A 26301-nucleotide genomic window follows, 5' to 3' on the forward strand; every position below is an offset into this window, starting at 1 on the left:
AATAGAGGTGTTCTAGCAGCTAAGGCTGATAGAGGTAGTTATAGCAGAGCAGCTTAGGCTGAACTAGGAGAATTCCTAGCAAAGCTCCTACTATACCACTTATATCATATAGCACTATATCACAAGAAAACACAATACTCAGAGTTACTAAAAATAAAGGTACTTTATTTTAGTGACAATATGTCAAAGGTATCTCAGAGGATATACTCCCTTAGGAGGTAAGTAATATACACAAATTATATGTACACAAACCAAAAACAGGTAAGTAACAGTTAGAAAAGTAGTGCAAACAATGTATAACACAATAGAATGCAATAGGTAGAAATAGGCCTGGGGCAACACAAACCATATACTCCAAAAGTGGAATGCGAACCACGAATGGACCCCAGGCCTATGGTAGGTTGTAGAGGGTCGCTGGGACTGTTAGAAAACACTAAGGGTGTCCAAGATACCCAACCCCAAGACCCTGAAAAGTAGAAGTAAAGTTACCCTACTACCCCAGAAAGACAGTATAGTCGAGATAGGGGATTCTGCAAGGACAACAACTGCCAGTAAAACACTCTAGACGGATTCCTGGACCTGAGGACCTGTAATGGAAGGGGACCAAGTCCAAGAGTCACGCAAGTGTCCGGGGGGGGCAGGAGCCCACTAAACCCCGGATAAAGGTGCAAAAGGGCTGCCTCCGGATGGAAGAAGCCGAAGATTCTGCAACAATGGAAGGTGCCAGGAACTTCTCCTTTGGTCAGAAGATGTCCCACGGCGTGCTGGAGGACGCAGAGTTGTTTCCACGCAGAAAGACCGCAAACAAGCCTTGCTAGCTGCAAGAGTCGCGGTTGAGGATTTTGGGTGCTGCTGGGGCCCAGGAAGGACCAGGAAGTCGCCCCTTGGAGGAGGAGACAGAGGGGGCGCTCAGCAACTCAGAGAGCCCCCGCAGAAGCAGGCAGCACCGGCAGAAGTACCGGAACAGGCACTTAGAAGATCTGAGAACAGCGATCGAGTCAGAGCCACAAAGGAGGGTCCCACGACGTTAGAGTCCAACTCAGCGAGTTGGGCAATGCAGGACGGGGTGCTGAGAACCTGGGCTAGGCTGTGCACAAAGGAAGTCTTGGAAAAGTGCACAGAAGACCGAGCAGCTGCAGATCACGCAGTACACAGGATTACTGTCTGGTGTGGGGAGGCAAGGACTTGCCTCCACCAAATTTGGGCAGAAGGGCCACTGGACTGTGGGAGACACCTGGACCCAGCTCCTGTGTTCCAGGGACCACGCTCATCTGGATGAGAGGGGGACCCAGAGGACTGGTGATGCAGAAGTTTGGTGCCTGCGTTGGCAGGGGGAAGATTCCGTCGACCCACTGGAGATTTTTCTTGGCTTCCAGTGCAGGGTGAAGGCAGACAGCCCTCAGTGCATGCACCACTAGGAAACAGTTGAGAAAGCCGGCAGGATGAAGCGCTAAAATGTTGCTGGTAGTCTTCTTGCTAATTTGTTGCGGTTTTGCAGGTGTCCTGGAGCAGTCAGCGGTAGATCCTTGCCAGAAGTCGAAGAGGGAAGTGCAGAGGAACTCTGGTGAGCTCTTGCATTTGTTATCTGAGGAATAGCCCAGAGGAGAGACCCTAAATAGCCCACAGAGGAGGATTGGCTACTGAGAGAGGTAAGCACCTATCAGGAGGGGTCTCTGATGTCAACTGCTGGCACTGGCCACTCGGAGCTGTCCATTGTGCCCTCACACCTCTGCATCCAAGATGGCAGAGGTCTGGGACACACTGGAGGAACTCTGGGCACCTCCCCTGGGAGGTGCTGGTCAGGGGAGTGGTCACTCCCCTTTCCTTTGTCCAGTTTTGCACCAGAGCAGGGCTGGGGGATCCCTGAACCGGTGTAGACTGGCTTATGCAGAGAGGGCACCATCTGTGCCCATCAAAGCATTTCCAGAGGCTGGGGGAGGCTACTCCTCCCCAGCCCTTCACACCTATTTCCAAAGGGAGAGGGTGTAACACCCTCTATCAGAGGAAATTCTTTGTTCTGCCTTCCTGAGACTAGGCTGCCCAGGCCCGGGGGGGGAGGGGAGTTCAGAAACCTGTCTGAGGGGTTGGCAGCAGCAGCAGCTGCAGTGGAGACCCCGGAAAGCAAGTTTGGCAGTACCCAGGTTCTGTGCATGGAATTGTCCCCCCAATACCAGAATGGTATTGGGGTGACAATTCCATGATCCCAGACATATTACATGGTCATGTTCGGAGTTACCATGGTGACGCTACATATAGGTATTGACCTATATGTAGTGCACGCGTGTAATGGTGTCCCCGCACTCACAAAGTCCGGGGAATTTGCCATGAACAATGTGGGGGCACCTTGACTAGTGTCAGGGTGCCCACACACTAAGTAACTTTGCACCTAACCTTCACCAAGTGAGGATTAGACATATAGGTGACTTATGTGCAGTGAAAAATGGCTGTGAAATAACGTGGACGTTATTTCACTCAGGCTGCAGTGGCAGTCCTGTGTAAGAATTGTCTGAGCTCCCTATGGGTGGCAAAAGAAATGCTGCAGCCCATAGGGATCTTCTGGAACCCCAATACCCTGGGTACCTCAGTACCATATACTAGGGAATTTTAAGGGTGTTCCAGTATGCCAATGTGAATTGATGAAATTGGTCACTAGCCTGTTAGTGACAATTTGGAAAGAAGAGAGAGCATAACCACTGAGGTTCTGGTTAGCAGAGCCTCAGTGAGACAGTTAGTCATCACACAGGGAACACATACAGGGCATACATTATGAGCACTTGGGTCCTGACTAGCAGGATCCAAGTGAAACATAGGCAAAAACAAACATACTTACAATAAACATGGGGGTAACATGCCAGGCAAGATGGTACTTTCCTACAATAATTATAACATTTTTACAACCCTTTTGAATTTATAATTTACTGTAAGATAATTTTTATTAAAATATAGTTACATTATGTTTAAGTCTATACATCACTTTAAATAAGTATTAATGCACAATAAAAATGCATATTTAACCATTAATGGGATTTAAACTTCAGAAAACTATTTTATTGAATATATTTAAATTAAATATTTAATTAAAATGAGAATAATGTTGCGTTCGTTATTTATTTTTTCTACATTTAAAATAAATACATAAAATTAATAAAAAACATTAATATTTAACAAAATTATTTCCACTAATTTAAAGACTCCATGCTTTACCATAAAGCGAGCTCCACAGAGACGGTGGTGAAATATAGGGAAATGTTTTTTAAAAAAATGAAAAAAATGTGTTGCAGTACCAGTGGGTGGCAATGTGTGGTGCAGGACTCAGAGCTGGGGTAATTTCCTCCTGTCTGAGGACACCTTCCATTTAGTGGAAGTGGAGATTTACTGATGCAGGTTTGTGAATAGCATTTTGTAATACTACTAAAGTACAACAAAATGCAGCTGTGAATAGGCCCTCCAAACGATGTACATAAAGCTATACAAAGTTCATGAGTGATATGTGGCTATATATCGACTACAAACTGGGATTTTAATGCTATTCGGTACAAAAAGGCTCAGAGGATGTTTGTATCCTGAAAAGTCTGACTGCTATGCATCAGTGACTGCAGAGCATTAACAGATACGTGGAGACACAACTGAAAGTCCTCATGTTCAATGACAGTCTTATGTAATAAGGCATTCACCTAGTGTCTGACAATTGATGGCTCTACTACCCGAATATTAACATTTAAACCGTAGGGTGCCTTGGATGAGATCACCTCGTCCTGCACCCGGCCCACGGGGGGAGCGCTAGCGCTCCCCCTGTGGGCCCCCCACCCACACACCCCGGTTGTGGATGGAAGGGGAATCCTTCCTCCTTGTTTATTACTTATTTTAGTGCTAGTTGTTGTTGGCAATCCATTTATTGTTAGTGAGGATCATGGCTAGCCGCAGAGTGACTGCTTAGCAGGTTGCTGGCATGCTCTTTGAGTCGTCTTCAGACCATGATTACGAGACTGACTCTGCATCTGAGGCAGAGGAGGAAGGGAGAGATTCTGGCAGTGAGTTTTCTGTCCGAGAGTATTCTTCTGATGAGGAAGCTACTCTCAGTGTAGATGAAGGGCCTGTTTTAGAGGAGGTCATTGACGTGCCAAGAGTGCAGCAGCCTGGGGCTGAAGGGTTTACCATTAGAAGACCTGACACCTGGATTGCCCCAAACATGGAGCAGCCACAGTTAACTGCATTTACTGGTCTCCCAGGGTGTAGTCAATACGGAAAACTTTTTGCCTGTCCATTTCTTTCACTTGTTTATGGACGATGTATTTTTGGAAGAGATTGTGGAGCAGACTAATTTGTATGCAGAGCAATATTTGAGGGACAACGCTGCCAGACTTAGGCCTCAGTATAGAGCTACTCAGTGGGTTCCCACATATCTGGAAGATATGAAAAAGTTTTTAGGTTTGACTTTTTTGATGGGGTTGATCAGGAAGCCGTCACTGGCTTCTTATTGGTCTACTAGTCCCTTGATGGCAACGGCTATATTTCCTGCAACTATGACACGTAATCGCTATTTGCTTATTCTTCGTATGCTGCCTCTTGTAGACAATGCTTTAGCCTTGCCACAAGATCACCATGATTGTGACCGTCTTTTTAAGATTAGGCCTGTCCTTGATCATTTTGTAGATCGAGTTTCAGAGGTCTATGTTCCAGGCAAAGAGATAAGTGTGGACGAGTCTTTGGTCCTTTTCAAGGGGCGTTTAGGTTTTAAGCAGTACATTCCTAGTAAGAGGGCACGGTATGGGATTAAATAGTATATGCTGTCAGAAAGCAGTACAGGATATGTGTATAATTTCTGGGTCTACACTGGTAGGGATTCCAGTATTGACCCTCCTGGTTGTCCGCCCACTTTTGGAGTTAGCGAAAATATTGTGTGGGATCTTGGTAGGCGACTGTTTAACAAAGGTCACCATTTGTACGTAGATAATTTCTACATTGGAGTGCAGTTGTTCAAGGAGTTGTTTAGAGTGGACACTGTTGCTTGTGGCACAATCCGTTCTAACCGGAAAGGCTATCCAATGGAGCTTATCTGTAAAAAACTTGAGGGGACAGTGCAGTGCCTTGCGGAATAATGAGCTGCTAGCTCTGAAATTTTCAGACAGGAGTACATGCTATCTACCATCCATGATGAGAGTACTTCCCCTGTGACTGTTTGGGGTCAGGTTGCGGAAGTGAGCAAACCTGCGTGCATTTTGGACTACAATAGGCACATGGGTGGTGTTGATAGAGAAGATCAGAGGTTGGAACCTTACACTGCTCTTCGTAAGTCTTATGTGTGGTATAAAAAGTTGGCCCTACATTTATTTCATTTGGCAACTTTTAATGCTTTTATTGTGTTCAAGGATTGTTCACCTGAGTCGAGGATGACATTTGTTACATTTCAGGAGTCAGTGATAGAGAGCCTTATTGTGGTGGAACGGGCAAGAGTTCCTAGAGTAGAAGTGGTGGAGGAAGTGGCTGGATTGAAAGATCGCCACTTTCCAGATCACATTCCTCCCACTCCCAAAAAAGACTTGCCCACAAAGAAATGTAGAGTATGTGTCCGGAGAGCAATCCGGAGGGAGAGCCGGATGTACTGCCCCAAATGCCCTTCAAAGCTTGGGCTGTGTGTGCCCGGCTGTTTTAGAAGTTACCACACTAGGAAACGTTTTTGGAAAATACCGTGAGCGTAAACTGCCTGTTTTATATTTTCATATGTTCATAGGTTGGCATTACTGTCATGTATTTAGTTGGAGCTTTTGTGTTTGTGGTTTTGTACTTATTTTATAATTAGTTAGTGGTTTCTTTGTTGTTTATAAACAAACAAAAAAAGTGATGGCAGTGTGCGTGGGGTGGCAGTGTGCGTGGGGTGTGCGTGGGGTGGCGCTTGGCTGGCGGTGGGGTGGCGCTTGGCTGGCGGTGTGCTTGGGGTGGCGCTGAGCTGGCGGTGTGCTTGGGGTGGCGGTATGGGTGGTGTGGCGCTTGGCTGGCGGTGTACTTGGGGTGGCGCTTGGTTGGCAGTGTGCTTGGGGTGGCGCTTGGTTGGCAGTGTGCGTGGGGTGGCGCTTGGCTGGCATTACGGGTGGTGTGGCGCTTGGCTGGCGGTGTACTTGGGGTGGCGCTTGGTTGGCAGTGTGCTTGGGGTGGCGCTTGGTTGGCAGTGTGTGTGGGGTGGTGCTTGGTTGGCAGTGTGCGTGGGGTGGGGTGGCGCTTGGCTGGTGGAGTGCTTGGGGTGGCGCTTGGCTGGCGGTGTCCGTGGGGTGGCGCTTGGCTGGCGGGATGGGTGGGGTGGCGCTTGGCTAGCGGTGCCAGCCAAACGCCAGTCCACACACTCATCAGATGGTGTCATTGCTGTATTAGGCATGTGAGAGTATGAAAGTGATGGGCCCTTGACTGGCGCTGTCTGTCGATGCGAGTGTTGTAATGTGCTGGGCCCGTGGCTGGCAGCGTGAATGGTCTTGTGCATGTCAGGTATGTAAGGTGTGTGAATGGACTGTAAAGCGGTTGGTGCCTTGCTGTGGCTTTACAGCTCACGAGCTGTGAGTCATTGGTTCAGTTTTTTGGCCTTTCAGTTATTACCACTGCATTTCACTTTTGTGAAATCTCTTGTTAATAAAATTTGATCCACTGAACCATCACTCACCCTCGTGCCAAATCCAACCAGTATGTGTGGTACAAATGACAAAACCTGCTCCGCTGTAATCAGGTGTCGCAGCACACTTGTGACACGCTGGGTGTCTCAGGTGGGACCCCGATGATGAAGCATGCCACCAACTTGGTTGGTGGGTGAGGGGTCTTTTTCACATAACCTAAGTGCGTTTCTTTTCACAATTTTAGTGTTTGGCACATCACAGACTTATGTGGACACATCAAAATGATATATTACAAAACTACCTGTGTTTGGGGGAGTGGGTAACCCTATGTTTTCGGTCCTGGGTGCAGCCTTCATCTAGGGAAACCTACCAAACCCAGACATTTTTTTAAACTAGACACCCCAAGGAGTCCAGGGAGGTGTGGCTTGCGTGGATCCCCCAACATTTTCTTATCCAGACTCCTCTGCAAACCTCAAAATTTGCTTAAAAAAGCATATTTTCCTGACTTTCGTTTGTACAATCACCGCTCCAGCACAAAATTCCTACTCCCCAGCGTTCCCCTCAGTCTCCCAAGTAAAATGACACCTCACTTGTGTGGGTCCCCTAAGCAGAGTCAGCCTAAAGATGTATAAAAGAAGAATATGTGCTTATCAACTCGCTGTGCTATCCCCATAATCTCTACAAGTTTGTGGCCTTTTTCTGTTGCAGGCACCTGGCCCACCCACACAAGTGAGGTATCATTTTTATCGGCAGACTTGGGGGAACGCTGGGTGGAAGGAAATTTGTGGCTTCTCTCATATTCCAGAACTTTCTGTCACCGAAATGTGAGGAAAAAGTATTTTTTTAGCCAAATTATGAGGTTTGCAAAGGAGTCTGGGTAACAGAACCTGGTGAGAGCCCCACAAGTCACCCCATCTTGGATTCCCCTAGGTCTCTAGTTTTAAAAAATGCACAGGTTTGGTAGCTTTCCCTAGGTGCCGGCTGAGCTAGAGGCCAAATTCCACAGGTAGGCACTTTGCAAAAAACACCTCTGTTTTCTGTGGAAAAATGTGATGTGTCCACGTTGTGTATTGGGGCATTTTCTGTCGCGGGCGCTAGGCCTACCCACACAAGTGAGGTATAATTTTTATCGGGAGACTTAGGGGAATACAGAATAGCAAAACAAGTGTTATTGCCCCTTGTCTTTCTCTACATTTTTTCCTTCCAAATATAAGAGAGTGTGTCAAAAAGACGTCTATTTGAGAAATGCCCTGTAATTCACATGCTAGTATGGGCACCCTGGAATTCAGAGATGTGCAAATAACAACTTCTCCTCAAAACCTTATCTTGTGCCCATTTTGGAAATAAAAAGGTTTTCTTGATAGCTATTTTTTACTCTTTATATTTCAGCAAATGAATTGCTGTATACCCGGTATAGAATGAAAACCCACTGCAGGGTGCAGCTTATTTATTGGCTCTGGGTACCTAGGGTTCTTGATGAACCTACAAGCCCTATATATCCCCGCAACCAGAAGAGTCCAGCAGACGGAACTGTATATTGCTTTCAAAAATCTGACATTGCATGAAAAAGTTACAGAGTAAAACGTAGAGAAAAATTGCTGTTTTCAGTTGTTATTTTCTGTATGAAACCCTTGTAGGATCTACACACATTACTCCTTGCTGAATTCAGAATTTTGTCTACTTTTCAGAAATGTTTAGGTTTCTGGGATCCAGCATTGGTTTCACGCCAGTTTCTGTCACTGACTTGAAGGAGGCTGAAAGCACAAAAAAATCGTAAAAATGGGGAACGTCCCAGTAAAATGCCAAAATTGTGGTGAAAAATTGAGTTTTCTGATTCAAGTCTGCCTGTTCCTGAAAGCTGGGAAGCTGGTGATTTTAGCAACCCAAACCCTTTGTTGATGCCATTTCAGGGAAAAAACCACAAGCCTTCTTCTGCAGCCCCTTTTTAACATTTTCTTGAAAAAAACGAAATTTTCACTGTATTTTGGCTAATTTCTTGGCCTCCTTCAGGGGAACCCACAAAGTCTGGGTACCTCTAGAATCCCTAGGATGTTGGAAAAAAAGGACGCAAATTTGGCTTGGGTAGTGTGTGGACAAAAAGTTATGAGGGCCTAAGCGAGAACTATTCCAATTAGGCAAAAAAAAAAGGCCTTGCACAGGAGGGGGAAAAGGCCTGGCAGCGAAGAGGTTAAATAACAACTTCTTAAAATGGCATAGGTCATTATAGGCTTAGACTTTGACAATATATATGCATCTTCCCAGCTTTAACATTTTTGGCAAGGAGTGGGAAATACTTTATCAGAAATTATGCAACAAAGAATCAAGTTAGCCAATGTTTGATTATTTTTGGTGCCAGGGGAGGAAGAAATAAATACCGCTCTATCAGCAAGCTATAGTAAGTTACTATTCTACCTGGTCTTGGTAGCAGGAAGGGAGCTATGCAGAAATCGTTCTTTGCACACACCGCTGAAGAATGTGAATTAGTGGAACTATGTGATGTATATCGGAGACCTTCGTTTGAAACGTTCTACAATTTGTTCAGCTAAAATATGGAGGCTACTGTAGTGAAATATGTATTTTGACCACTAACTTTGTGTTGCACCACTTTGCACCCGGCCTAGCTGTCTAGTGTTCACCAATTACAGACTCAATTTTGTATTCACCTTCGCCTTAGCTTAATTCTGCCTATTGACTTTATCGTAGCATTAGACACTGACATGTTAAAGGCTGCCAGTGATTTTCCTCGTTGTCTGTCTGTTTTCGTGCTTTTTCTCACCAAGGTCTTTGGTTGATAAGAATGTACTCCGACGGCAGGGAATGGCCTTGCTTTGACTTTACACCTTGGGATTGTGGCCAAACCCAAACGTGTTCTTTTCAAAGCCTACCTAAACTAGCCAGCATGTTTGAATACTTCTTGCGTAACAAGAGGGTTTTTCCATAAAGCTTTTTCTTTGTTTTTTTAAGATATGCGACAGTGAGGGATTCAGATACCTCAGTCAGGATTCAGACTTTGGATGCCTGATATAGATGTCCCGTGAGGGTAGAGATCTCTCTTTCGCAGTCGAACAGGGTAGGAGAAAGATGAAGCACCTGACCGGCCCTATGGTGATGCATTTTTATTAATTATTTGCTTTGCATTATAATATAGATACATATATTTGCTGTGTATATTGCAGTAGAGAATTATTTGTGCATGTTTTCATTTCATTGTTGTGAATATTTTTAAACATGTGCTTTCAACAAGCTAATCTCCTTTTAGGAACCTTGCGTAGTGAAATAATAAAGGCCTTCTTTGGACTAAGAAGTGCATTCCAGAGATTTTTTTGTCAGTATGAGTTTTTCAGCTCAGTCATTAGTGAAAAACAAAACAGCTAGTCGAACTTTGGGGACTGGAGAGTATTTAATAGTCCAATGACTACACGCATAAGCTCAGGAGTGTTTTAAGGGTAACCTCAAGACAAGATACCAAGATACCCAGTAAGAGTAGGTTTGGATGGATGATATCATCAGAGTCCCAAAAACAATGGTCTCTTGCCGTAATGATGCGTAAATACAAGGATTGAGTGTTATGAGAATTATATATATATATATTCATCAGGTCGATGAAGGCGGCAACGCCGAAATGCGTCCCTGTAGGCGAATAAACATTGTTTGAACTCGTTGTGCCCGTGGAGTGCTGCCATTTCCTTTATTCATGGGAGAGAAGTGTTTGACATAAATACGCAGTGGTGCGCGTATTTGGATTAGCACGGTTGACGGTCAGGTGCCGAAAGGAAAACGCCGCAGTTAAGGTGTTTTGTTTATATATATATATATATACATATATATATATACACACACACATATACACACTTATACACACATATATATCTTCAAGTTACTTAAAAGTAGTAAATGTATACTTATCAATATATACTTACCTTCACAATATTCTGGTGGTCAATATTTTAGCCACAATATTTTCACATGCCAATATTTTTGTACAGCCAGTTAATGAATGCATGAATTTAATAGCCAAATTTAAAGCTGAACAATTACACCGGATAAACAGAATTAATGTAATAGGTGATGTCCAACGTCACATGAAATCCAAAAGATAAAATACTCTCAGCCTTATTGTCAACATTTCAAACCAGAGACATTAGTCTTGATAGGACAACAACTGTGTTGGCTACGGCAAAAGGGAAGGTAAATTCCACAACTGAGAGTGTTCTAATAGACCCAATATGGATTCCTCAATGATGAACTACTAAGTTCCAACAGGTGATGACTGATGAGAAAATACATAAATGTGTCAACCACGTCACCAGATGTGCAAAAATGTATCTAAAACGTTACTGCAGGTAGCAAATGACGGAATGCACTTTTTAATGTATCCATACTGTATCTGTTAGGACTACTCCGAATTGGGTTTTTTAACATTCCCTTCTGCCATATTCAAGATGTGTTTGCCCTGATGAGACCCATGGATTGGTTCCTTTAAGATCAAAACATCAACAATTCTCCAAACCATGAAATGGCACTTAACTTGCTATGGACTGAGCTTCTCTGATTTTTCAAGTCGCTCTCATCATTATGTCAGTCCAGTTGGATTGTACAGCACTAAGCAACATCTGGGTTACATTTCCACTTGTCACTGTCTGCACTATTGTGGCATAGTATTTGTTTATGTAAATGAAATATAATTCATATGTTTTTTTACTATAATGTGCTGGTACAATTGTTGCCCAAGGATAACTCCACCCGTATGTATTTACCTTACTGAGTAGGAGAATATTGACAATTAAGTGACTTAGAGGGTCATTCTGACCCTGGCGGCCGGTGGCCGCCAGGGCCACCGACCACGGGAGCACCGCCAACAGGCTGGCGGTGCTCCAATGAGCATTCTGACCGCGGCGGTTCAGCCGCGGTCAGAAGCGGAAAGTCAGCGGTCTCCCGCTGACTTTCCGCTGCTCTTTGGAATCCTCCATGGCTGCGGAGCGCGCTCCGCAGCCATGAGGATTCTGACCCCCCCTACCGCCATCCAGTTCATGGCGGGAAAGCCGCCATGAACAGGATGGCGGTAGGGGGGGTCGCGGGGCCCCTGGGGGCCCCTGCCGTGCCCATGCCAATGGCATGGGCACGGCAGGGGCCCCCGTAAGAGGGCCCCGAAAAGTATTTCAGTGTCTGCCTTGCAGACACTGAAATACGCGACGGGTGCCACTGCACCCGTCGCACCTTCCCACTCCGCCGGCTCGATTACGAGCCGGCATCCTCGTGGGAAGGTCGTTTTCCCCTGGGCTGGCGGGCGGTTTTACTGGAACCGCCCGCCAGCCCAGGGGAAACCTCGTAATACCCGCCGCGGTCTTTTGACCGCGGCGTGGTAATTTGGAGGGCGGGATCCTGGCGGGCGGCCTCCGCCGCCCGCCAGGGTCATAATGAGGCCCTTAATCTTGTGTGGTAAAACCACGGTCTCCTCTGATCCAAATATTTCTGGGATAATACGCCACCTGGATTCCTTAAAGGAGCAGTATCTACATCTGAAATGCAAAGGGTGAAGCAAGGTGATAACACTCCGAGGGTCATTCTGGTCTTGTCACAGTTTGCAGCAGATTTAGGGTTTATACATTGGGCAGGGGAATCATTGCACACGGACAATTAAAGGGAAGAAAACTGCCAGGGCATCTGCAACTTTTACTGCAAACCTCCTGGCAGGTAAAGTTCAGCATAAAACATGCACTGCATGGCGCAAATAAATTTCATATATCATTGCCGACTAACCCAAATGGAAACAAAATCTAATGCCTTAAAATGCAAGCTCAAGAGAAACCTCCAATACAGGAACAAAGAAAATTCAGTAAAATGACTCACAAGCTGAATCAAATTCCCCTCTCCACTGATCTGTAGTTAGCTTGTCCTCCACCTCCACCTCCAGTAGGTCTCCATCCACAACCATCCTCACGATGTGCTCAATGCCACGGAAGATATACTCTGACTGGGTGCTCTGCTGCGTGGCCATGGCTGGATCTCAGAAAGGCCTCTCCTTCACTGTGCACAGACAGAACCAACCAAAGCAGCTGTGATGTGCTAGAGAGAAACATAATACAATATACATGATTTTTAACTCTCTTTCTTGTATGTGTGCTGGAATATCAAATATTGTTTAATAGGCAGTGTGCTAGAAAAAGTATCTGTTCCAGAAGGGTGATAAGTCATGAAGCAAACTGGTTTTTAGAGATAGGGATTCAATAACGCACAAAGCTGAGTACACTGTGCTGTTATGTGGGACGAGGGGGAACTCATCCCCAGTTGAGCTTACTAAAAACAGGCCACACTAGTAAAGGCGATAAAAGGAAGCCTTGCTGGACTTACAAAGCTTACACAGCTTACGTTAGACCTTTACCCAAGGACAGGATGAGCACCATTCACATCTTATAAATAGAATCCATTCTGGCACAAGGTAAGCAAGATCTGCATTTCTGAACTACAGCACCACAGACCATAAATCATACTGGGGTGTGTGCGCTTGTCTGAATGGATATGTAGCACCACCATAATATAATATGTAAATGGATTTATTCTAAATTGCACAACAATTCCGTTCACAGTAATTACTAATACATCAAAAATCCTTCCAGATGAAGAATGTACAGAACCAAAGAAACAAGAAAGAGTAAAGAAATGATCGTTCAGAGAAGGCATACAAAATAATCAGTATTGTGCTGCCCGAATCTTAAAACACTGTCGCTGATCCCTTTGTTTGATTCACTTGTAAAGTTAGTATTATTTACCATTTAAACACTCATAGTGGCTACAAATTGTTAGTCAATTGTTATATATCATTGTATATTTGCTCCTAATCACAATCAACGGGTTTAATAATGAAACTCTAGGCATTGTCCTGAAAATTGTTTCACTTGTTAAGTATAAAAGAGACCGAAATGTTGAGACCCCTTATTGCTTTCCCAGTAACATGACCGTGCTTGTCATTGATCATGTAATATTTACTAACTGATTCATCATATGACTGATTTCCTTGGCAAGAGTGGATCAGCACTGCTGGGACCCCTCTTATTGGCTTTGCTTCTTTGAATCATTGTTCAGTTACACTGGTGCAGTATGCTAGAATATATAACTCGAATTCCAATTTACTTGAACTTTTGGACTTCAATAATTTGGAGTTAATTCATTTATTGTGTCTTGTGGAATTAAAAACGATTTCCATTTTGGATGTTCTCTTCGAAGAATTGTTTATTTTCTTTTTCTGTAAATTGTTCATCTGGTGTTTTTTGGATGTATGCTCAATATATTTTAAGTAGCATTTTGAAATAGTGTATTGAATGATCCCTTCGTCAGCACCTTATTGTCGTTGCCAACTACTCATTAGGCACATAAAAGGGATCTGTCACATTTGGAGAAAGCTGTCCTGTCTCTTCAGACTATCAATATCACAAAGTTGCCTAGTGAACTGAAAGGCATTCATTGTGTGTGGCAGTGTGAAACGAGCATTGGCAAAGCTTGCCTTTGTAATGTTAATGCTAAGGTACTGCATCACTAGTGCTTGTTTGTGAAAAAATAAAATAATAATAATAATAGCAACAGGAGAATAAATGGAAAATACTGAGGGAAAGCAAACAATTCTTAGGGTATCTTGAAATTCAACTACAAATTCAATATTCTAAAACAACATGGTTTATTTTTCGAATTTCACCAGGGAAACACCGAATTTTAAAAGCATGTTGCTTGTGACCCAGCAATTTACAGGACACGCATTGACATTTAATCTCCCCCAACACTCAGAACTGGAACAAATTAAGACCATTTTGTTTCGCAAGCAACCTATGAAGCAGTTGTGTGCCACTGGGAGAGAAGAAATACTTCTTATTCAGTTACTTTAAGTAAATCTTCTACCTTAGAAGCAAATTCAATGGGGATAGCAGCCCACCCCGCCCCCAGCACACAAAAATGCTTCCTTTGGGCACTAAAGCCTGGGCTTTCATGCAACATTAGAAAGGCAAGAGCTAAGAGACAACCAACTAGATCACTGTTATGTACCACCCGGGGGCCGCATGTGGCCTTCCAGACCTTCACATGCGGCCTCCAGCTGAATGACTGCACTGGGCTGCTGACAGCACTAACATTCATAAAGATATTAATTAAACGAGCAAGAGTTTATCTACATCAACTGAAAGAAAAGAAGCAAAAGAGGTGTCCTGCACCATTTAACTGTAGGAACACATCCAATTTGAAGACATCTTTCAACAAAAAGTATAAAAATAAAGTCTTCCTTAATATGTGTTTCACTGTAGTACATCCGATTATATCAGTGTTTTGAGATGGATTGTTTAAAAGTGGCAGTTTTCAAAATTAGCATAGAAACAGTCATGCCTCCTCCCAACCTAGCAACAATGGCAATACTGAACAAAGAGGCAAGCCAGTTGTCACGAGGGACCCTCTGGGTGTTCTGGGTTATTATAGATAAACAACATTATAGTTTATTAAATCAAACAATAAAAGGTTTTGTACATCGTATGTTTCTTGACCACATGCATTTCAAGTTGCTCTCATATCTCAAAGTGAAGAAAAAGGAGGCAAAGTTAAATTAGACAATTGCCTAGGGTCACACAATTTAGTCAAGTGAGAAGTCAAATTTCATTCCGATTCAAAAATCAACTTACTTCCTTTTTAGGCTTTACTCTCCCAAGCTAGCAATAGTAAGCAGAGAAGACTTGCCTCCAAGAAGCAGTAGAAGGATGGTGACTCAGATACAGCAAAACACAGTATTGTCAAATCTATGACTCTTCTACTGACTAGAAGCTTAATTTAGACCATGTATATGATTTGTTTCCCCTACTTCCAAATTAAGTTGCACTGTACGGCCCTCACAAAACCCCACTCCCACCGTACTGGCATCAGTATGGCTCTCGGGTAAGCCACAGACCATACTTTGTGGCCTCTGTGAAAATATTTGAGAGTACCCATGAACTAGACAAAACCTATTCTTTATTTAAATCTGGAAAAATATAAGTTTCTGTATTTTTACAGGTGTCCTGGAAGTTGTCAGGATCATCACGGCGAGTACAGAAGGTGGGAGGAAGCAGCACATGTGGAGCAGAGAAAGAAAACACATTTACTTCAATGGAGTGCTCAAAGAAAAATAAAGTAGTTCCTTATGTGTGTTGTGGAAGGATACAAGTCATCAAATGAAAATGATGGCAAATAAGCTATGCTTCAGGGAAGTGACAAAAAGAGAAGAAAAATAGGCAGGGAATAAAAAGCAAGAAAATGAGTGACACAAAAGCCAGAGTAGTAAGCAATGGCCTGGACCCAAAGACGATTGGAAGTACTGATATTGTCCACAATAGGTCTTTGACATCAGTTACCTAAAATCTGTCCGTAGGCAAGACCTACAAAAGGTACAGCCACGTTACCAATAAATTGGATGAGCAGTTCAGACTCAGTCCCCCTCTCCTTCCCCACCAGAAGCTCACAAGCTAGTCACAAAAACGTCTACCCAGGTAAAGAAACTAGGCTTGTATCAATAAAAGAAAAAAAAAAAAAAGTATGCAAATTGTTTTGCTAAACTGTATTACAATTTACTTCAAGAATTAGAACCAGCAATTAGATGGTGAAGAACTCGCTGCCTACTGCACAAGGTTTAATGTTGCAGACCAAATAACGATGTGAGCTGTGGGACAGTGTATCCAGCAGCTTATAATTCCAAGCTCCAGCTGAATTTATCAGTGACAGGACAGTGTGTACTGGTCAGGTCCCGTGATACATCAGCTATATGTCAGTGTACCGAGGATGGCATAGTTCAAACAGGGCGTTTATGGTGTCATCAACTGAGTGAGAAAATCGAAAAGGGGATGAGGGGAATACCTGAAGTAATATGCGCCACCAATTTTACTCAGTAGTTATTTCTTGTATGTGGGGCTAAGACTGAATTGCATTCTGTTGATCCTTTTCTGTAATGCAATAAAGACCAAAAAAGAGGGAATGCGCGCAGAACAATTACCAATGATTTGGATTAATTTAAGCATTTCTTCCATCACTTTTGCTTCGAGATTAATAAAGTGGCATGGCTGTGCCAGATGTGCATCTTGTAGTTATGTAGCATACGGAGTTAACTTGCATCTCACCCATTGTTTCAGTATGGCTGAAATTCATCTGGGATTATTTGTGTTTGCCTTCAGGGAAGAAGCAACCATGAAGTTTGGGTTCTACTTTCTGCGCATGGGCCAGGACTGCTTTGCATAAAGCTGATCCTCTTCTGTAGAGTGAGGTATACAAACAATGGGAAACATTTCCATCACATTTGCTTTAGTCAGTTGGTCAGGGTATACTATTATCGGATCTTTGACAGTAAGTTCTAAAAGGCTGTAACATTCACCTCGAACAATAGTTGAGGAAGAGCAGTCCGAAGCTAACCAGTCTTGTTCCAAATCTTTATACAGGGAGTGCAGAATTATTAGGCAAATGAGTATTTTGACCACATCATCCTCTTTATGCATGTTGTCTTACTCCAAGCTGTATAGGCTCAAAAGCCTACTACCAATTAAGCATATTAGGTGATGTGCATCTCTGTAATGAGAAGGGGTGTGGTCTAATGACATCAACACCCTATATCAGGTGTGCATAATTATTAGGCAACTTCCTTTCCTTTGGCAAAATGGGTCAAAAGAAGGACTTGACAGGCTCAGAAAAGTCAAAAATAGCGAGATATCTTGCAGAGGGATGCAGCACTCTTAAAATTGCAAAGCTTCTGAAGCGTGATCATCGAACAATCAAGCGTTTCATTCAAAATAGTCAACAGGGTCGCAAGAAGCGTGTGGAAAAACCAAGGCGCAAAATAACTGCCCATGAACTGAGAAAAGTCAAGCGTGCAGCTGCCACGATGCCACTTGCCACCAGTTTGGCCATATTTCAGGGCTGCAACATCACTGGAGTGCCCAAAAGCACAAGGTGTGCAATACTCAGAGACATGGCCAAGGTAAGAAAGGCTGAAAGACGACCACCACTGAACAAGACACACAAGCTGAAACGTCAAGACTGGGCCAAGAAATCTCTCAAGACTGATTTTTATAAGGTTTTATGGACTGATGAAATGAGAGTGAGTCTTGATGGGCCAGATGGATGGGCCCGTGGCTGGATTGGTAAAGGGCAGAGAGCTCCAGTCCGACTCAGACGCCAGCAAGGTGGAGGTGGAGTACTGGTTTGGGCTGGTATCATCAAAGATGAGCTTGTGGGGCCTTTTCGGGTTGAGGATGGAGTCAAGCTCAACTCCCAGTCCTACTGCCAGTTCCTGGAAGACACCTTCTTCAAGCAGTGGTACAGGAAGAAGTCTGCATCCTTCAAGAAAAACATGATTTTCATGCAGGACAATGCTCCATCACACGCGTCCAAGTGCTCCACAGCGTGGCTGGCAAGAAAGGGTATAAAAGAAGGAAATCTAATGACATGGCATCCTTGTTCACCTGATCTGAACCCCATTGAGAACCTGTGGTCCATCATCCAATGTGAGATTTACAAGGAGGGAAAACAGTACACCTCTCTGAACAGTGTCTGGGAGGTTGTGGTTGCTGCTGCAAGCAATGTTGATGGTGAACAGATCAAAACACTGACAGAATCCATGGATGGCAGGCTTTTGAGTGTCCTTGCAAAGAAAGGTGGCTATATTGGTCACTGATTTGTTTTTGTTTTGTTTTTGAATGTCAGAAATGTATATTTGTGAATGTTGAGATGTTATATTGGTTTCACTGGTAATAATAAATAATTGAAATGGGTATATATTTTTTTTTGTTAAGTTGCCTAATAATTATGCACAGTAATAGTCACCTGCACACACAGATATCCCCCTAACATAGCTAAAACTAAAAACAAACTAAAAACTACTTCCAAAAATATTCAGCTTTGATATTAATGAGTTTTTTGGGTTCATTGAGAACATGGTTGTTGTTCAATAATAAAATTAATCCTCAAAAATACAACTTGCCTAATAATTCTGCACTCCCTGTACTAGTCATTCAAAGGCTCCTGTCACTCTTTCCCTTTCCTTCCCAAAAGCCACCCTGTATATTAATCATCTTTTAACACTCGGGCAAAATACAATGGTAGAAGGCAGCTGGTCTTCTGCTACGTTGCCTTTAGCATGTCTATCTAAATAGGTGCTGTGATGTAATGGTCATTCATTCTCTTCGAGCATCTCTTACGATGCTTCCCCTTCAAACTAACACATTAACCTAGAAGTAGTCTGTTTTTTCGTTAGCTCCATGCTAGGCCATTACAAAAATGTAAACCATTAAGAAATACATTCAATGTGCTGTGCTGTGAAGAGGGAGCGAGCAAAGCACGTGCATGGGACATAAAAATTTGGTTACAGAAACTGTTGCCTCATTCGTCTTCAAAACTGAGAGGGTTGGTTCAATGTAAAGCCATGATATAAAAGTTATCTATGGGAGTTAGAGGATAAGAACTGATCGCTCAGGTCTCCCAGACTTCGACTACACGTTTAAAATAAATGCATAAATAAATAAAACACCAGGTTGCCGCCGCCTTAAATAAAATAAAATTAAAAAAAAAAAAAAAAAAAAATTGTTCTCGAGAACACCACTGGCTCAACTGAAGAGGTATACCCGGAGTCTCCAAGATATGCCGAGGACTGCCCGTCCTACCAAAGTGACAATATAGCTCAGACAACTTGGTTTTGTTATGTGGAGTTTGGGACACTATATGAGCGATCTCCCTACAAATGGCTGTTTTGAGTATTGGTGTCAGACTCCGTGCAGTGTCCATTCAGATAATTCACTTTAACAGTCTGTACTGTTAGAGGCTGTCATATGGACGCACTCATTTAAAGGGCCACCAACTGTGTTATGTGTACAAATTGAAATAGTAATTTATGGAACAGATTGTTGTTCTCAGATATGCGCCCATATGTACTAGTCAGGCTTGGGGCAGCCCAGAGGGTCAAGGTTACAATACGGTCAGTTATTTATAGGGCATTCCTTTTACACCCCTCCCCCAACAAATTTCATGTGACATGGGGAGATGTCTTGTCCATCCATTAGCTAGTTACATGAAACAATCAATAGTTTTATTAGATTATAAAAACCCACAGAATTAGTTGTCATGTTCCAGTTAATCATGGATTGGCAAGGTTCATTCCTCAGGGGCTTGGCTGACCATCTTTGTTTTCTCACCCATTCACCTGTAAAATGCATATCCCTGCACAGTAAGTATCAGCTTGAGTGTACGTGTTAGATTATATACAAACTGCTGATAACCAGTGCATCTTTGTACTTTCCTCTTTTTAGCTAAGTTAGCTGTCTCCATGTTATTATCTAATGATTGTTTGTCAAGCACACATCTCACAAGTACTGGAAAGAATAGGCTGTGAGAGCTCAGACAGAGGTCTATCGAAAGAGCCAGTTTTTCAGCTCTTTGCTAAATTCAAGGACTGAGCTGGCAGCTCTGATGTGTGGGGTTGTTCCAGGCTTTAACAACGAGGTACAAGAAAGCTCACCAGACAAATCTGGCTCTTCAGATGCAGGGGATGTAGGCAAACAACTGGCCGGCTTAGCAGAGCTTTCATTTTGGGGTGTTGTAAACTGATGCAGCTGCCAAGGTATGTGGGCCCAAGAATGTGTAGGGCTTTGCATGTGTGTGAGGGGCTTGAACAGTGTGTTTGGGGATGAGGAGCAAGAGGAGGTCTCCGAGATCTGTGTGTGGTGGAAGTGTAAGCGTGCGTCTGGCTGCTGTGTTTTGGGTGATCTGGGGCCTCTTCATGAGCAGAGTGCCGTGATCCAGTGTGCTGGTGAAGAGAGCATAAGTGATGGTTTTAAGAGTTTTGTGTAAGAGCCACCTGAAGTTTTTTTCTGGAGGGCCTAGAGACTGTGATGGAAGGAGGAGATGGTGTTGATTTGGTTAGTCAATCGAGAGCTGGTTGTTAACCACTACTCCTAGCTTGACTGGCCAAAATGGGTCCTGGTTTGAGGTCGGCTACCCACTAGGCTGAGATCCATAGCGCAGCTGGTGTCTTTTCCGAAGAATACCACCTCCATCTTGTCTGATGTTAATTTATATAAGGCACACATCCAACACAAAGTCCATTAAAAATCAATGTTCATGTCTTTATTCTCCAACTTCAGAAACTGATATTCGTATCATAGTTCTTCAATTCTTCAAATTTCCAGCTGTTAATTGTCGGTTGCCATTAGAACTCACCAACACGTGTTTCGTCTGAGGTGTACCCCAAGACTTCTTCAGGGCTGTAATAATATATATATGGCATGTTGTCTATACAGTACTTGTAAATGCAAAAATATTCCATAACAAATAATTTTATACATTTCTCATGCAAAGAGTGGGATCATACTGTGTTAATATTAAATACCAGTTGCCATGATGAGTGAGATAAAGTGAAATTTTGCATTCTAACTGACGTATACAATGATTATTTGTGGTGATCAAACTAAGTATAAAAATCATGCACATGAGAAACAAGAAAAGAGAAGAACATTCACAAGTAGGTAACTGAGTAATTCAACATTAATATAAATTATTCATTTGTGGTGATCAAATTATGTCAAAAGAAGAATCATGCACGAAAAAACGCTACATTACTGAATTATCAGTTCAAACTACAACCACCAATGTGCAAGCATACATATTTGTAACCATGTCCTTAATTAGCTGTAAAAATAATAGGAAGCAATAAAAATAAATATAAAAATAAAAATAAACCCTCCACCGAACATAAGGTACCTGTCTACTCATAATATGGATTTTGAAGACTTCCTTATTATTTTGTTATAATTAGTAATGGCTCCTGTAATGAGACCAATGAAAGTAATGACATCAAATATTTTGAGAAGTAAATATAATAATTAAGGGTACATAACACACAATTAGTCCAGCTATTACTAAATGACCAAAATCCTGTTACATCAATACTCTATTAAAGTTCCAACGACCATATTAACCAAGTCACACTATGTAACTGTTGCCAAAAGATATCAGATGTCCGTGATTGCTAAAAATAACACTCTAACCAAAAGACGCCATCCATAAGTTATAAATTGCGGTATCATATTTTTAAAGTAGTTTAAAAACAATGAGCACAGGGTGTCGTACCGAAAATAATATCCAACAAACTCATTAACAAATATCTATCTATATTTTGCATATTAGATACTAAGTGTCAGGCATAAGAACCCATTCCTCGTGTGCAACACAAATGGCTCGTGCCGCAAACAACTCGTAAATACATTGCAGCTCTTGCCGCAAACATATTGACAAAGCACTGCTCTGTCGATATATGCGGCCCGTATGATTATCTTTCTTAGAAAATAGTAGGCTTGTCTCTTGCCTAGGCACTTGATAAATATCATATGCGCCACACCTTTATAAACCTGGTTATCGAACAAAACAAACATACCTCATTACCGCAACTCCTATCCTTCGCGAGTACGCTCGTCCAGCTATTCTTTAGTCCATTTTCTATTCCCCCTATAAATCTCCACTCATGACTATGGAGATAAAGATAGGACTAAACAATTCAGCCCAATTTTATGTCTGCCATTTTGAAGGTGCTGTGTTTACCGAAAGTTATGTTATAACGGTGATATAACTACATATGGACCTTAACTCATTATAGTATAATTTTGTGCCTAATGCATTTACTTTCAAGTGTTATTAGGTGTTCCTAATAATTGGAATAAAAACTAATTGAGATTATCGTTTTAAGAGGAATTGCTATAATGAAAATTCAATGATATTACACTATTTCCCTCATACAGAGTTAACCATATGTTTCCCATCAAAATTAAATATATAGGTTTGTAGACATGTATACTTGCACATTGGTGCTGAGGACCACCCACACGCTATAATACAATCAATGGATACTGCAATGTTTAGGAAATATGTAGTAAGCATAAATTAATATGTGAACATTAATATGATTAGGTACCTAAAATATATTCCAGTTCTGGGTCAGTGTTAAGACCCTTTTCAACCGCCCGTAATTTAATGATCCACATTGCTTCCCTTCTCCTCAATTGCAATTCTCTGTTTCCACCCCTGTGATCTACAGGTACATGTTCAATTCCAAAAAATTGGACATTTTTCCTCACATTAGATTTATCACACAACTGTAAATGTTGCATGATAGGAGATCTTGCATCCTCTTGTCTGATGGCCCTCAGATGTTCTCCATTTCTAACTTTTAAGGGGCGAATTGTACTTCCCACATACATCTGTTCACAATTTCATAATATTATATAGAAAACATACGATGTCAAGCAAGTAATGTTGGATAATATTTTAAACTGGTGACCATCATGATCCGTAAACTCCTTCTTGGCATGCCAAGCCCAATTACATACCCCACATTGGCCACGGTTTGAAGACCAAATCCAAATGGATACCAAGTATGAGTAGTGATACCAATATTGAAATGTTTTACAAATTAGTATGTAAAGACTTAGATAAACATATGTATAAAAAGACCAATATTCAGGCAAGGAGCAATTTAACGAGTGGTGAATGGCAAGCTTTAAAAATATTATAGAAAGATGAAGATATTGTTATCAAACAAGCAGACAAAGGTGAAAACATTGTGATATTGAATAAACAAGATTATGAAAATGAAGTGTTTAGACAACTTAATGTTGGGGACTGTTATGAGGCCCTCACATGGAATCCCATTAAGGATTTAACGAATAAGATCAATAACCGTTTAAAAGAATGGCACTCGCAAGGCTTATTAGATGATGATGAGTATGTTTATCTTAAGGTTGACCGACCTAGATTTCCATTCTTATATATGCTTCTGAAAATACACAAGAGCATTGACTCTCCCCAGGTAGACCAATAGTTTCAGGGATAGGAGGACGAACAGAAAAGTTATCAGAATTTGTTGACACTTTCTTACAACCTCTTGTGAATAATTTACCATCGTTTATCAAAGATACGAAACACATATTGAGCCTTTTATCAGATATAGAATGGCATGATCTTGGTTACTCTCGATGTGGTAGCTTTGTATACTAGTATAGAACATACAGTAGGCACACGAAAACATATGCTTTACAGGAGATCAACAAGTTTACTGAAACAAACAGACATGATTTTAGACATGGCAGGATTAATTTTGAATCATAATTTCTTTCTATTCAAGAATAAATGGTATAGACAAAAGCAAGGGGTAGCTATGGGCTCCAGATTCTCTCCCTCGTACGCAAATCTCTTTATGGGATGGTTCGAGGAGAGGTGGGTCTGGGGACCAGGGGCGACAGAGTGGCAGACCTACATTTTGTACTGGGGAAAGTACATCGATGATTGTCTCATGATATGGACAGGAACTCCGTTACAACTGGAGGCATTTTGTAACTATCTTAACAATAATGATGCCCATATCAAATTCACGTATCATTACAGTATGGAGAAAGTTTAGTTTTTGGATGTTTAACTGTTTATTTCAGAGAACAAAATTCAGAGTAAATTATTTAGAAAACCCACTTCATGCAATGCTATACTCCATGCTACGAGTGCACATCCCAAACACCAGATAAATGCCATCCCATATGGTGAAATAAGGGCGAGAAGCAATTGTAGTAGAACTGAAGATTTTGATACATGTATACCAGATATGGGGCAACGCTTTATTCAAAGAGGCTTCCATACAAGGGTGATTCAAAGTGCCACACAAAAGGTTAGCAAAATTAGCATGGATATGACACTACACACAGGGAAAGATAAGGACAAACCTAGAGATAGGGTTGCTATAGTTATGGACTATTCAATATCCTCTAACATATTGAGGAGGTCTTTGACGCGACATTGGAACATCCTAAGACAGGATGAGACATTGGCTGACTTCATATCAAATAGGCCAGACATCACATTTCGTAAAGGGAAATCATTAATGAGTTTTTTGTGTGCGAGTTACCCCCGACAAGCAAATACAGATAACTGGCTAACAGAAAGGAGTAGGGGATTTCACAAATGTGGCAAATGTGGGGTATGTAATTGGGCTTGGCATGCCAAGAAGGAGTTTACGGATCATGATGGTCACCAGTTTAAAATATTATCCAACATTACTTGCTTGACATCGTATGTTATCTATATAATATTATGCAATTGTGAACGGATGTATGTGGGAAGTACAATTCGCCCCTTAAAAGTTAGAATTGGAGAACATCTGAGGGCCATCAGACAAGAGGATGCAAGATATCCTATAATGCAACATTTACAGTTGTGTGATAAATCTAATGTGAGGAAACATTTCAAATTTTTGGGAATTGAACATGTACCTGTAGATCACAGGGGTGGAAACAGAGAATTGCAATTGAGGAGAAGGGAAGCAATGTGGATCATGGAATTGCAGGCGGTTGAAAAGGGTCTTAACACTGACTCAGAACGAATATTTTTTAGGTACCTAATCATATTAATGTTCACATATTAATGTATGCTTACTATATATTTCCTAAACATTGCAATATCCATTGATTGTATTATAGCGTGTGGGTGGTCCTCAGCACCAATGTGCAAGTATACAGGTCTACAAACCTATATTTTTAATTTTGATGGGAAACATATGCTTAACTCTGTATGAGGGAAATAGTGTAATATCATTGAATTTTCATTATAGCAGTTCCTCTTAGAACGATAATCTCAATTAGTTTTTATTCCAATTATTAGGAACACCTAATAACACTTGAAAAGTAAATGCATTAGGCACAAAATTATACTATAATGAGTTATGGTCCATATGTAGGTATATCACCGTTATAACAATTTTCAGTAAACACAGCACCTTCAAAATGGCAGACATAAAATTGGGCTGAATTGTTTAGTCCTATCTTTATCTCCATAGTCATGAGTGGAGATTTACAGGGGGAATAGAAAACGGACTAAAGAATAGCTGGACGAGCATACTCACGAAGGATAGGAGTTGCGGTAATGAGGTAAGTTTGTTTTGTTAGATAACCAGGTTTATAAAGGTGCGGCACATACAATATTTATCAAGCGCCTAGGCAAGAGACAAGCCTACTATTTTCTAAGAAAGATAATCATACAGGCTGCATATATCGAAAGAGCAGTGCTTTGTCAATGCATTCGCGGCAAGAGCCGCAATGTATTTACGAGTTGTTTGCGGCAAGAGCCGTTTGTGTTGCACACAAGGAATGGGTTCTTATCCCTGACCCTTAGTATCGAATATGCAAAATGAACGAGTTACTTACCTTCGGTAACGACTTTTCTGGTGGATACATTAGCTACCTGTGGATTCCTCACCTAATGAATACTCCCATGGCGCCAGCATTCGACGGAAATCTTCTTACTAGTCTCTGCACGTCGACGAGGACGTCACTCTAGCCCACGCGACGCCATCTGACGTCATACAGGCAATAAGAGGTCCTCGACGACGTGCGGACGTCAGTACCAATCATTTTTTATGTGCATAAGAACAACCAGGCAATGCAATGAAAGAGCAAGGCAACATCCCATTACATTGTAAAAATACACAACATTGCATGAATAACTGTAAATCTTATATATATATATATATATATATATATATATATATATATATATATATATATATATATATATAACTCTCTCTTTTTTTAAAATATATATACACATCAAGTATATACACAAAGATATATACATATATAAATATAATATATATACAACATCTATTGCACCCTCAAAGACC

The 26301-nt window shown here is 41.9% G+C and overlaps 1 protein-coding gene across 1 annotated transcript in view; it reads right to left on the reverse strand.

The window, feature by feature from the left end:
* The window catches only part of CCDC61 (coiled-coil domain containing 61), a 637121-nt gene that overhangs the window by 575354 nt on the left and 35466 nt on the right, over positions 1-26301 (reverse strand). Inside the window, exon 2 of the mRNA XM_069207713.1 lies at positions 12450-12665. Coding sequence (XP_069063814.1) covers positions 12450-12597 — 148 coding nt within the window. The 5' untranslated portion in view covers positions 12598-12665. The remainder of the gene's footprint in view (positions 1-12449; positions 12666-26301) is intronic.

Source organism: Pleurodeles waltl, chromosome 9 (genome assembly GCF_031143425.1).
Source record: "Pleurodeles waltl isolate 20211129_DDA chromosome 9, aPleWal1.hap1.20221129, whole genome shotgun sequence".
Lineage (NCBI taxonomy): Eukaryota > Metazoa > Chordata > Amphibia > Caudata > Salamandridae > Pleurodeles > Pleurodeles waltl.